A 14,755-nucleotide genomic window follows, 5' to 3' on the forward strand; every position below is an offset into this window, starting at 1 on the left:
ATGCTGCCTGACCTGCTGTGCTTTTCCAGTACCACTCTAATCTAGACTCTGGTTTCTAGCCTCTGCAGTCCTTGTTTTTACCCATTTAGCCTATCAAGTCTGCTCCGACCCCCTGAAGGGTATCCCACCCAGACCCAGGCATCCACCCCTATTCCCAAATCTGCATTTCCTATTGCTAATCCACCTAGCCTGCACAACCCTGGACGCTACAGGGCAATTTAGCATCGCCAGTCTATCTAACCTGCATATCTTGGACTGTAGGAGGAAACCAGAGCACCCAGCAGAAACCCACGCAGACATTGAAAGAACATGCAAACACCATACAGACAGTTACCCAAGGTTGAAATTGAACCCGGTTCCCTGGTGCTGTGAGGCAGCAGGGCTAACCACTAAGCAACATCCCCTGCGTGAAGCCATGCTGACTATCCTAATAAGTCAATTCTTCTCCAGATAAAAGTGAATATGTGGCTGGCTCAGTGATTAGCTCATTTAAAGCATTTAAAAGACTTTTAGATAAGTGCATGAATAGGAAAGCTTTGGAGGGATATGGACCAGCAGCAAACAAGCGAGATTAGTTTAGTTTGAGATTATGTTTCCATGCTGCATGACTCTGTTCAGGACTGGCTGAGCACTATATGGTGTCACTGGTTTTTCCAAAGCTATTTTGGCATCCAGCTGAGAATCACAGGTACAGCAAACTTTGTTTTAGCCAGCAACGTATGAATTGGCATTTTCATTAAACTGGCAAAAATTATGTACCTCAAATACCAGATGTCTGCTGAATTATCGAGCAGTTAGTTGAGGGTGCGAAGGAGAAGGCTCTCTGTCAGTAAGTTTTATTTAAGATAAAGTTGCATTATTATCCAAGTGCATTATGTTCCTTTTAGTTGGTGTGTTTTATTTTGCATTGATAAACCAGAATATTTGATCAATTGATAAACTTCTGATCCCATAGGTGCCAGTTAATAGAAGGTTTGCTGTATATACAAGTTAGACCATAAGGTCAGCCAATCTTGGATATGAGACTTGTGTGTTATTACCATGAGCTATCTTTAATATGGCTACTCACTAAGAAATCTCCCAATCAGTCAAATACTGAAACAATTATTTGAACTTTATTGCATGTAGCAATCAAAATAAATTCCCTCAAATAAAGCAAGTAAAGCCTCAACCCAGTTGGCTATTACCCAATTAATGGTGGAATTTAGCAATGATTTCCACCAATAGTATCTTTCTCTGGCTGTCTTGGGTTTGATCCCTGTGGTGTATTTTCCTTTGAAGAATCCTGGAATCAAAATCTTAAAGTAATTTGGTTCTTATGGTGTGATATTATTCATGATATTTTAAATTCTTTCATCCACAATATTGACTACTCTGGAGCTATCAAGACTGTATGTTGCCTTATTATCAAAAGTAGCTTCCCTTTTCCTAGTTACATTTGGCATTGATTGTCTGTTTGAAGACCCATCTGTCCTGCAATTTGTCTCTGTGGTATAAAGCAGCCAGTTATGAAGCAGTTGTTAAAACAGTTTTGTTTATGTAGCTTTTACTCCTCCTTTTCACAAGCATGGCTACTTACATTCAATTCCTGTGTAACAGTTGTCCTTGTCCCTTAAAAGTTTACTCTTGACAGAGTTATTGCTGATTCTTTCAATCATTTACAGTTATTGAAGTTCTGAAGCTTACAGTATTACAGACTGCACTGAATACAGCAGCTCGCAGGAGATTTAAGGATTAATCTATTGATGTCAAATATATATTTAACTGTACTGTTGCATTTTATTTATGACAGAATTATCTGCTAGGGAAGAGGGAGAATTTTGAGATGGGAGACCGAAATAAGGAAGCTTTACTAGAGGTAAGTTAGTCACACAAGCTGTACTTCTAAATTTTCGTGACTTAATTGAAACTCATTTCATGTCATAACAATCAAGGATCAGCATTTCTCATTGGTTTTTAGTTTATTGATTGGCCCAATGAAGAGGGAACTTGAGGTGGGAGCTAAACAGACATGTGATAGCATTCTGAAAGAAATTCCAGAAATACTTATTTGTAAAAGGGACATAAGAAATAAGAGCTGGAGTAGCCCATTCAGAGGATCAAGTTGGACCTGCCTCACCACACTTTACCATACTTAGTATCCAGAAATCTTATCAATTTCTGACTTAGTCGTCATGTACACTGGATGATCCACAGCTGTTTGTGGTAGAGACTTCCTAACAGGTTCACAAACATTTTGAGTGAAGGGATTTCTCCTCATCATGATCCTTAACCTGGGTTGAGTCACGTCAATCAGAACTGAAAGGAATGAACCAAAGAGGAAAACAATTGGATTTTAAAATCTTTTTAGTTGCATCAGAACTGGGACTACTTGTGATGCAATAAAATTCAGTTTCTATGTTTGCAGACCTTAAAAGATTGCTTCAAGTAAATTAGTTCTGAAGTTAAAAGAAGTATTTGAAATGAACTGTATTGTACCCCTGGGGGTATAAGTTCTCCTTTTGGGAAATCAGCCATGTAGGTCCCAATGCTAGAACAAGATCAAAACTTCACTGAGCCCTTTTATGCTTGAGTTTTGGGATATGTCTTCTGAAAACTGCTTTTGTCATCAGTGGCTGACTTCCAACTTCACAACAGTGTTAACATCTTCAGATATAACCCATGTTAATGCAAGCAGAATTCTTCCTTGCACAGCTTGGTGCTTGTGATAGCACATATGGAATTCCCATTTGGGTTCTACTGCCATTATCAAACCCACTTAGTATGACTGATTCAAGTTTACGTGACTGGCATATCTTTGCAGTTCCTTTTGACTGCATATAACAAGTATAATGCTCTTCGCTCCCCCAGAAGAGCTTGATATACTCTCTTGGCTTTCTTCAATGGGCAATTATTTGTGTTACTGCTCAGGACACTGTTCTGGATTTGAGGAATTTCGTTTTGGAATCTGGCATGAATAAGATGAGCAGTTTGGATTATAGTAGTTACCCTTGAACCTAGTATTTCTGCATCCCAAATATTTAGAAATCAGTAAAGAATAAACATTTGCCCCTCAAATTTGATGGTATGCAGGCTCCAAAGCTGATAGGTTCATCTAGATTGAGTGAATACTTGACATTTCACAGCAAACTGGTGAAAGTACTGTTTTTGTACTCTTATAATTCCAAACATTGAACAACTTACTAATGAGAAGCTAGTTAAGATATCAATGGTTTGTGCAGAAGTGTTTATTTTAAGCATTAAGAATCCCACTTTTCACTGGGATTCTTAGTAGCTGTAGAAGAAGTACCTTATAAATGCACCTAGGGTAGGATTTTGTTTGAACCCTAATTTCTCCTCCGCTCTCAATATCTCTTCTGAAGACTATCTTTTTTTTTCAATTTAGACAGTCCTGTGCGACCATTCAGCCTGTGAGTATTGAAAGACAATCATCTGGCTCAGAATCTGTGATAGCTATGGTGCAGAGGGAGACTATTCAGCCCATAGTATCTGCACTAGCTCTCTGTATTTTAGCTTAGTGCCTTCCTTCTTTACTTTGCTCATTCTTTCTATTTAAGTAATCATCCAAAATCCTTTCAAATGTCCCAACTAAACTGCTTCTACCACATGTCCAGGCAGTGCATTCCATGCCCTGATTACTCGCTGAGTGAAGAAGTTTCGTGTTTGCCTTACATTTGCTTCTTTTACAAAACACTTGAAAACTATACCCCCTGGTTCTTTATCCATTTACAAGTTGGAATAGTTTCTCCCTATCCACTTGGTCCAGACTCCTCATGATTTTGAAAAATTCTATTAAATCTCCTGTTGGTCTTCTCCTCTCCAAGGAAAATAGTCCAGACTTCCTTCTTCTTAACTCAAGTGCTTATTCCTGGAACCTTCTTGTGAACATCTTCTGCACTCTTTCCAGTGCATTCACATCTTCCTATTATTACAACATGGAGACAAACAGCCAAACAAATCAGCCTTTTTACCTATATACTCTCAAGGCAATGACACTACAACCTTGAGGCCCTCAAAATTGATCCCACTAGTTCTTAATCAGACTTTTGAATAACCAATCCCAGACTTTGTGAACAAACAATTCCAGACACTGGTTTGTACCTTAAAGAAAAGACTGAGCAATGTATTAACAATATGCTAACTTAGCAGAGTAAAAGTAAACAACAAAGTAATCCAATTGGTCTATGCCATAAACTCAAGACTTTTACTTTCAACCCCATTTACACAAAACACAAAGATAAACAATCATAGTTATGGGATAAATGAAAGAAAACAACACTGGCCAAATTACTTGGTGGTTTTCACGTTGTATTGTTTCACAGGCACAGATGTTGGTTTCTTGCTTGGTTTTCTGAAGAAATTAATCAGGGTCACCTTTTTTAGGTCACTCAGATAAAGGCAGTAATACTTATTTTCTATTCTGAGTTTCCAAGAGTAGACAATGGAGGTTAGGCAGGGAGCTTTCAACTCTTCTTGCTGTATCATCAACAGTCAGATTCCTTTACACAGAAAAAACAGTTCAAAACCCAATTCAAACTCTGACTACTCCCTGGCAAACCAACCATCTTCTCCACAAGGTCCCAGTTACCATTCAAAATCTGGTGTCTGCTGGAACCAGTTCCCATATACTGACCTCGTTAATAGTCATCAGTTTGAACATAACAAAGCGTCTGCAGAACCTTTTGATCAGGAACCAAACTGCAGTGAACTTCTAGGCCTGGCTTCACAAACAAACAAAAGCTTGTTTGGTCTGTTTTTCTTTTAACACAAGCTGTTGTTAGCCATGACCCAAAGGTCCTCTTTAGCTCAAAGTTCTGAGTTCACAGCTCCAAACTAAAATTGATTTTAAAAAAAAAGAATAAAAATAATGAATAATCAATGAGAGCTGTAACATTATAGTGTGGTGTTGTTTGTGCATCCGGGTTATCATAACGAAGTCAAACTAGATTATATCTTTTTCTACCTTTCTAACACCAGAATTCTAGTGAGATGTCAGTGAATGGTGACTGAGCTGGATGAGCCCACAGATCCTAATACCAACTGTTGAGTCCCAAGTTCTATTTAGCTAACACGTTATACCATCAACAGGCTTCTGCTGCATCTGCTGAATAGTATTATCAATACAAATGTGGTTAACATATGAAAATGAAAGCATGAATTTTGTGTATGGAGTACCCAGTCCTGTGTGCCAATGCATACACTGTTTAATCAAATAGCCAGCCTTCAGAGATGCAGCAAAATGTTATCCTGGGAAGGTTTGATGAAAGAGGCTTTTATATGAAGTTCCCATCTAAGACATGCGCAAAACCATGAAAAGTTATATTATATTTTCTTTTAATTTTGATTTAAATAATTGTAAAATATAAACTTTAATAAAATGTATTTTAAAGAATGTTAAATCTAAAGGTTGTGTATTTTATTTTAAAAATGTCTTTCAAAAATCAGGATTGAGTTTTATCTTCCTGTCAAGTTGTTTTATCAGCATTGGGGTGTTTGGTTATCCTGGAGCAGCTCCAAGTTTTAATATTTGTATGACTATTGTCTTGGCAGTTTGCCCTGTTGACTAATAAGATTCTCAAATGTAGCTTTGTTTTAAACTTTGGAAAATAATTATTCTTCTTGGATGGTACTTCCAATTTAAATCAGCCACCCTAACACATTCCCAGGTTTTACGGTGGCATAATTCAAGGAATAGAATAGATGTGCTGTTAGACAGTCAAACTGCTGCAGAAGTTTAAGATGAAAATTCTGGATAGGTCTTTCCACGCAAAATATCCTACGGAAGATTGATTTACATCCTTTTAAATTCTGTGGTACATGTGGCTAACTTCAGCGGAACTGCTGGTCTGGGAGTGGTGCAGAAATAAAAACCAAGAATAATAAATAATGGATCGGAAAAAAAATAATGATTTTGGAGTTGCTGGTATTGGATTGGGGTGAACAAAATTAAAAATCACACAATACCAGGTTATAGTCCAACAGGTTTAATTGGAAGCACCAGCTTTCACCTAATGAAGGAGCAATGCTCCGAAATCTAGTGCTTCCAGTTAAATCTGTTGGACTATAACCTGGTGTTGTGATTTTTAACTCAGAAAAAGTAAGTTAGCTGCATGTTATTAACAGATGCTTACTGGAATTTATATTAGTCTTCACCAAGTTGCAGAGTTAACAGGTATATCTGCAGAAAATGCAATCTGTATTTTCTATTCTTCCTTGCTTTCAGAATCAGCAAACATTAAATTACAGGATCTGCTTTTTCCTACCTGCTGGATCTAATTGGTTCTAGCAGCTAAGGCCAATTAACTTAATAACTTTACAGTTGCAGTCTGTAAATTAAATACTCTATTCTGTGTTTTTGTTGCAGGAGTTTTTCTGTGGAAGTTCTGTGACTGTTCCAGAGATTGAGGGATTGCTTTGGCTGAAAGAGGATGGCAAGAAATCCTGGAAGAAGCGCTACTTCCTGCTCAGAGCTTCTGGAATATATTATGTCCCGAAGGGCAAGACAAAGGTATGGATTAAAAGGTGCTTTTGTATTAAATGAATCATGTGACAGGTACAGTAATTCTGCATTTCTACCTGGATACCAAGTCCATGCCTCCATTCTGTTGCCATGAAGATATTCTTGAGAGAGGAAAGATCTAAGGGCTTGCAAGAACAAGCAGCTAGAAATCCCATGTTTTTGTGATTCACCATGCAGGAATATAGATGGGAGCTCATGCTTGGATCTGAAAAGTAAATTAGCGAGGAATTTAAACAAGTTGCAGATCTGCCTAGCTTGAATGAGAAGGAAAAGTCTCAGAAAATCTCCCATTTATAAGACTACTAATTACCACATTAAGAAAGGACGGGGTGGGGGGAGGAACTAAGCAATCTCTTGGAAGCTACAAATCACTTGCACTGGTTCGAGGAATGCCTGCTTAAAGAACAATGTTGATTATATCTGTCAAGTATATTTCCAGTTGTATTAAAAAAGGGAAAGCTCTGCAATGTGATCTAAAGTACAAGTTGCCTCCAAAAATGGTGTTTAGTCAATACTGCTTCAACTGTTTTATTACAATACAAGTCTCAAAACATGAAATCTTGTGTCATTCTTTCACATATTAATTTGAATTTCCAATTAATTTTAAACTGTTGATCTCCATGGACATCAACACATTACTTGGGAGTAAAGAAACATTCTTCTCTCTAAACTCACCTCGAGTCACTATTTAGAAATTGAGATTGTCCAGGGGATATATCTCAGTTGTATTTCAGAATCTTGCTTGGAAAGGACCCTGTGGTGGCAATCCAGTGTATGCAGCCTTCTATGGGTACATGTTCAGACCCTTGCAATTGAATACGAAGCATGTCAGTGAGGATACATGGTTTCAGGTCTTGTCTAAAATGACATTAAAATATTCTTTTTGTAAGTCTGAATGAAGCACAGAAAGGAGTGGAAAATTATTGTTAAACTCCACAGTTAGAAATCAGCTATCGTGACAAAGAAGCAGCTACTGGATGTAAAATAAACTGATTTTTTTTAATGCTGCATTTTGCCTCCATTACTCTGCACCCATTTAAAAATGACTGCATATGTACACAAGTGTCACTGTGCCTTCTTGCCTACAACTAAGTTTAAATAATGTAAATGTCATTTTTTTTTCAGGATGAGAGCAGGTTAACTAACCTGACCTTATTCTGTTTTGCAGACCTCTCGCGACCTGGCTTGTTTCATTCAGCTAGACCATGTGAATGTGTATTATGGCCAGGATTACCGCAGTAAATACAAGGCTCCCACGGACTACTGCTGCGCTCTCAAGGTATGAATGGTGCTTGGCTTAGAAGGATGTTGTGGAATAGACTGTTAGCTTCTTGAGTTTATTTCTACATTCATGTTGATTGAGGCCCTTCTACATGTTAATGTCTGAGAATGGGGAGACTAGCTTTAAAACCAGGGTCCTGTTTCTCTGCTTCAATGTGTTTCTGGTTATTGTTGGACCATTTGGAGTGTAGTGATATAAAGATGTGCAATGCCTCTGTTTTGGAAAACAATATAAAAACACTTAATTTAGCTTTAAGTTTTGGTCTGCAGCTTCATGTGGACTTGTATCAGAATTGCTGGCACCCTAGATACATAATACTTGCCAATTGAAGTGTTACAAAGGTTGTATCCGTTACTGTTTTCTCCTTTAAATCTTAAACATTAATAGGAGAAATTAGTTTGTGTTTGTCCATTTCCGCTGTCCTTGAATTACGTATGTAATTTTGCTAAACAAAACTCTCTGCTTCTCTAATTAATCTCTCAAGTATAACATTTATGATGTATTTCATTTCCAAATATCTGGTATTTTCCCATATTGAAATAATTCTGCCATTTGTCTGCCAATGTATTGCCTTTCATAATGCACTATACCCTTGTCGTGGAAATACAGGTAAATTTAAAAATTGTTCTTGAGTCTTGATCATTTATATATCCAATAATTAGAAATTTCACTAACACAGACTCTGGAGAATACCACTTACTGCTTCCTTAAAGTCAGAGCAAATATTTTAGCCCTACCCTTCAATTTTGCCTCCTCTGCCCATATTCCCTTTAATTCCATATATAGTTGTCTTACTGTGTTTCTTGTGTGAACCTAACACGTCAGCTGTCAAAGCCATTTGTCTGAAGAAGAGTTGAACCTTATTCAATGTCATCTGGGAAAGTAATTTGTTGAGAAGTCTTACTGTCAGGCAGTAATATGTCAAATACAAAAATCACTGGCCATAATGGCGGTGGGTTATATTAATTACTTACTTATTTCACTCTTTCCAAATGCTCCCAGAGCTACAGAAGAATTTCATGCATTTTGGAGGATAAATCGAGAGTCAAGTTTAAATCCTTCCTTGGAGTAAAAACATATTTTTTGCTGCTTAGAATTTTTGGATCAACTGTGGGAAAACTAGTTCACATCTGGCTGAACTGTTATTACATGAACCAGTAGCCTTTTTTGCCTCAAGACTGTCAAGATCAGGACACAACACTAGTGATTGTGCAGAATAGTTACCTCGAAAGGGGTGAGATAGCAGTAAAACCTGTTCATTTAACACTACAGAGCGAGATGTCAGAAAATTTGAATTAACTGACCAGTGGTATGTCACAAGAATCAGTGTTGTCCACTGCTTTTTGTCATTTATCATTATAAATTATTTGGATGTGAATTATAGGATGTACGGTTAGTAAGTTTGCAGATGACATTAAAATAGATGGTGTAGTTGACAGTGAAGATGATTATCTGAGTACAATGGGACCTTGATTAGAGGAGTGGCAGATGGAGTTTAAATAAATGTGAGGTGTTGCATTTTGATAAAGCAAACCAGGGCAAGACTAATATAGTTAATGTTAGGCCCTGTGTGTGTTGCCAAACAGAGAGATTGAAGGACGCAGTTCCTTGAAAATTGAGTCACCGGTAGACAGGGTAGTGAAGAAGGCATTTGGCATGCTTGCCTTCATTGATCAGAAAATAGATTGAAGGAATTGGGACATCATGTTGAGATTGTACAGGATATTAGTGAGGCCATTTTTGGAATACTGTGTACAATTCTGGTCATCCTTCGACAGGAAGGATGTTGTTAAACTTGAGGGGGTGCAGAAAAGACTTAAGGTCTGGAGTGTTTGAGTTATAAGAAGAGGCTGAATAGGCTGGGGCTTTCTTTTCCCTGGAGCATTGGAGGTTGGGGGCTGACCTTAGAGATTTATAAAATCATGAGGGGCATGGATAGGATGAATAGCCAAGGCCTTTTTTCTAGAGTGGGGGGGGGAGGAGAGTCCAAAACTAGAGGGTATAGGTTTAAGGTGAGACTGGAATGACTTTAAAAATAACCTGAGGAGTAACTATTTCATGCAGAGGATGGTGTATATATGGAACAACCTGCCAGAGGAAGTGGTGAAGGTGGGTATATTGTAATATTTAAAAGACATCTGGATGGGTATATGAAAAAGAAGAGTTTTGAGGGACATGGGCCAAATGCTGGCTTATGGGACTAGGTCAGATTGGGATGGCTGGTCGGCACGAACATGTTGGACTGAAGGGTTTGTTTCTATGCTGTATGGCTGACTCTTCGCGAGTCTCTTTTTATATGGGTGGATCAGATGTGGTTTTCTTCATAAACACCTTTCATGTGCCCATTCACTCCATCCTTGTTTTATTGCATACCATTTCCTGAAAGGGAGCTGTAGTTTGGCAGCAAGTTTGACTGGTGGAAATTTTTTTTAAACTTGTGGGCAGGCATTTATTTAGACTTAGAGGTCTTATGAAAAGTCATCTAGACTCTAAACGTTAGCTTGCTCCTTCTCCATAGATGCTATCTGACTCCCTGTGATCTCCAGCATTTGTTGTTTTCAGTACAGATTCCAGCATCTGCAGTAATTTGCTCTCCCCTCTGAGGTTGATTGATCCTGTGGGTGTGGATGATGTGTATATAACATTTTCATAATGAACACGCGTTCACATTTATGTGCGCACATCCACAATCAGGAGCAGGAAACCAAGCTGACATTTCATTTTCCTTCAGCAAAGACTGGGATTCAAACCTGAAACTGTCTCATTTGTCTGACATAAAAAGGGATGCTTCCTTTATACACCAACTACTATCAATGTGCAATTTACTAGGTGAGGCAAGCAATATTAATCTTTGGAGAAAAGGAGGCCAATGATCTGAATTGGGAAAATCCAGCAGTTTTAAAAGTGACACAGAGATGATGTCATTGGACTAGTAATCTCAAGGTCAGAACAAATGCTTAGGTGACATTGGTTCGAATCCCAGCATAGCAAAATGGTAACATTTGAATTCAGTCAATAAATCTGCAATTAAAAGCTAACCTCATGGTGACCTTGAAACTCTTGTTGATTGTTGCAAAAACCTTATTAGGTTCACTAATATCCTTTAGGGAATAAAATCAACTATGGTTATCTCATTTCGCCTAAATTTGACTCCAGATCTACAACTATATGGTTGACTCTCAAATACCCTGTAGAATGGCCTAGTAAGGCATTCAGTTATATTTAATCACTACACGGTCTAAGTGAAACAGTAGGGAGAGAGAGAAAAAACGAGGGGCTCAGTGGTTAGAATTGCTACCTCAGCGCCAATGATCCAAGTTCAATTCCACCCTCAGGTGACTGTGTCTGTGTGGAGTTTGTATATTCTCCCCCTGTCTACGTGAGTTTCCATCAGGTGCTTGGTTTCCTCCCACAGTCCAAAGATGTGCAGGTTAAATGAATTGGCCAATGCTAAATTGCCCTATAGTGCCCAGGGATTAGTGATGGTAAATACGGGGTTATGGGGACAGGGTGAGGATCTAGGTTGGGTCTTCGGAGAATCAGTGCAGACCTGATTCCACACTGTAGGGATTCTGTGATTCTACCTGGATCACTTTGTGTTAAATCTCAGCACTAGAAATGAAAACAATAAACCCAGACCTTGTAACCGTGTAATGATGCTTTATTAAAACGTGGGAATTTTCCTAATTTCCCATGCTTCCTAATTTTCCTGTACCCTTCAAGATTCTGGTCTGCAAACATGCTTCAGTAAAGGTTACCAGATCGTACTTATTAATTTATATTTATGCTTTGCATTTTTGGTTTGTTTTGAATGTACATGTATTGAGATAGAGTATTGGCCCATTTCTTAAAGTTTTTCTTAATGTTAGAGTCATAAAGTTTTTACAGCATGGAGAAAGACCCTTTGGCCATCTGTCCATCTTCAATGTTCATTCCCTTAATCACCAGTGCACATTATTGTTCTGTACCACCTGCAAGATGTATTGCAAGAACTCACCAAGATTCTTTAGATAGCACCTTTCAATCTTGTGACTCCATCACCTCAAGAGCAAGGACAGCAGATGCATGGAAATATCACCATCTGCAATATCCCCTCCAGGCCACACACCATCCTGACTGGAAACTGTCTCGTTGCACCTCCACTGTCACTGAGTTAATGATCCTGGAACTCCTTTCCTAACAGTACTGTAGGGGTATCTGCACCCAAAGGTGATTCAAAAAGGCAGGTCACCTTCACTTTATTCAGTGTAATTGACTCTGCATTAAGAAAAATTTAAGAAATGGGCAAATACTCTATCTCAATACATATACATTCAAAACAAAACAAAAGTGCATGTCTGGCCAAGAACACCATTACCCTGTAAATGAATAATTTTTAAAAAGCTGAAAGCATAGTACTGATCCTTACAATATTGTCCAGTCATATACAGGGAATTTCTTACAGTACCTTTGCATCCAGCTCACTTGCTGTCATTTCTGGTGACCTCCAAGGATAGATTCTCTGTCCCCTCCTCCTCATCTACGTTCTGCCTCTCGGTGGCATCGCCCAAGTGCACAATATCTGATTAATCATGTGAGTTATCAATGTCATGCTCTAACTCACCACCACCACCACCACCTGTTTTGACTCCCTGTCATGCGACTAAACTGATACTTAGTTAAGGTAATTGTTGCACATCCAATATTAAGTATTGGGAAAATTTTGGTAAACAAAGTCCATCACTAACACTGGACATTATCTCATGCTGAAGCAAACTCTTTACAATCTTGGTATCCATTTGACTTTGAGAAGATATGCCATATATTCTTCATTACCACATGCCGCTCACTTGCACCCATAAAATATTGCCTATCCCTATCTCTGCCACTGTCAGTTTGCTGGTGAAACTTTTAATCATGTCTTTTACTTCCAGACTCAACTTTTCCACCACCTTCTTGGCTGGTTTCCTGTCTTCCATCCTTCAAAATCTGTCTCGTAGGAATTTAAAATGGGCAATGTTGACACAATGTATGAAACAAATGTAAAGAAAGGAATGAAAGCACAGGCAGGAGTTGCTTGCTGACATTATATTTTGTGCTTCTGTACAGGACATTGGTTAGGCCACTATTGGAGTACTGCACTCAGTTCTGGTCTCCTCTATAGGAAGGATATTGTGAAACTTGAAAGGGTTCAGAAAAGACTTAACAACAATGTTACCAGGGTTGGAGTGTTTGAGCTATAGGGAGAGACTGAATAGGCTGGAAAATATGTGGAGGGTGAGGGAGAATTTTTATAAAAAACCATGAGGGGCATAGATAGGGTGAATAGTCTCAGTCTTTTCCCCAGGGTAGGGGATTTCAAAACTAAAGGAAATAAGTTTCACGTGAGAGGGGAAAGACTTAACAGCGGCATGATGGCTCAGCAGTTAGCACTGCTGCCTCACAGCACCACGGACCCAGGTTCGATTCCAGCCTTGGGTGACTGTCTGTGTGGAGTTTGCACATTCTCCCCATGTCTGTATGGGTTTACTCCGGTTTCCTCCCACAATCCAAAGATGTGCAAGTCAGATGAATTGGCCATGCTAAATTGCCCATAGTGTTAGGTGCATTAGTCAGGGGTAAATCTAGGGTAGGGGAATGGGTCTGGGTGGGTTACTCTTCAGAGGTTCAGTGTGGACTTGTTGGGCCAAAGGGCCTGTTTCCAAACTGTAGGGTATCTAATCTTAAAAGGGACCAAAGGGTGCAATTTTTTCACGCAGAGTGTGGTGCATGTGTGGAATGAACTGCCAGAGGAAGTGATGGAGGCAGGTATAATGACAACTACAATTACAGCATTTAAAAGACATCTAGATGGGTATATGAATAGGAAGGGTTTAGAGGAATATGGGCCAAATGCTGGCAAATGGAACGAGATTACATTAGGATATCTATTCAGAATGGATATGTTGGACTAAAGTGTCTGTACATCTCTATAACTCTATGAATAAACATCTATAGTCAAATTTACCATGAGAAGCATTTGCTAATTCAGAGTTGTATGTTCCCATTTCCAGCCTGACCACACTGATTTTTATTAGGGGGAGTTTTTTGTACATAGATGCCAACCTTTGACAAATAATATTTTCCTATTTGTTTTTATTCCTGCAGCACCCTCAGATCCAGAAGAAATCTCAGTACATCAAATATCTCTGCTGTGATGATGTCAGAACTCTTCATCAGTGGGTGAATGGCATTCGCATTGCCAAGGTAATCAATCCTTGTTGATAGAGGCCATGCTTTATCATTGGGTATAGCGATAAGTTTAATCAGTCAGCATTGTGTGCTTTCCCTCAGAAAACTGGTGAATGGTGTTAATCTCAACTATGTGGGAAAATGGTCTTTTCCTGAGTTAATTTAGCTGGGGGATGGGAAACTGAATTGTAGCTCCAATGTACAGGAGGTTGAGAGGAGTGAGGTCATAAATAAGGTTTTAAGATTGCAAGAGTGTACCGGCAGGCAGGAAGGTGGTTTGAAGTGTGTCTACTTCAACGTCAGGAGCATCCGGAATAAGATGGGTGAACTTGCAGCATGGGTTGGTACCTGGGACTTCGATGTTGTGGCCATTTCGGAGACATCAATAGAGCAGGGACAGGAATGATTGCAGGTTCTAGCGTTTAGATTTTTCAGTAAGAACAGGGAAGGTGTTAAAACAGAGGTGGTGGGGGGGAGCGGTGTGGCATTGTTCATCAAGGACTGTATTACTGTGGCAGAAAGGATGTTTGATGAGGACTCGTCTACTGAAGTTAGAAACAGGAAAAGAGAGATCATCCTGTTGGGAGTTTTCTATAGGCTTCCGAATAGTTCCAGAGAAATAGAGAAAAGGATTGCATAGATGATTCTGGATGGGAGCGAAAGTAACAGGATAGTTTTTATGGGGTCTTTAACTTTCCAAATATTGACTGGAAACACTATAGCTCAAGTACTTTAAAAGGGTC

At 38.9% G+C, this 14,755-nt stretch overlaps 1 protein-coding gene across 6 annotated transcripts in view; it reads left to right on the forward strand.

Moving 5' to 3' along the window:
* raph1a (Ras association (RalGDS/AF-6) and pleckstrin homology domains 1a) overlaps positions 1 to 14,755 on the forward strand; it is a 227,103-nt gene that overhangs the window by 181,908 nt on the left and 30,440 nt on the right. For all 6 annotated transcript variants that reach the window (XM_087988799.1, XM_087988801.1, XM_087988802.1 and 3 more), the window contains 4 exons: positions 1,793 to 1,858; positions 6,365 to 6,508; positions 7,689 to 7,799; positions 13,929 to 14,027. In XM_087988799.1, coding sequence (XP_087844925.1) covers positions 1,793 to 1,858; positions 6,365 to 6,508; positions 7,689 to 7,799; positions 13,929 to 14,027 — 420 coding nt within the window. The remainder of the gene's footprint in view (positions 1 to 1,792; positions 1,859 to 6,364; positions 6,509 to 7,688; positions 7,800 to 13,928; positions 14,028 to 14,755) is intronic.

Source organism: Chiloscyllium plagiosum, unplaced genomic scaffold (assembly GCF_037043375.1).
Source record: "Chiloscyllium plagiosum isolate Xiang-an unplaced genomic scaffold, Cpla_swu_hap1 HiC_scaffold_7, whole genome shotgun sequence".
NCBI lineage: Eukaryota > Metazoa > Chordata > Chondrichthyes > Orectolobiformes > Hemiscylliidae > Chiloscyllium > Chiloscyllium plagiosum.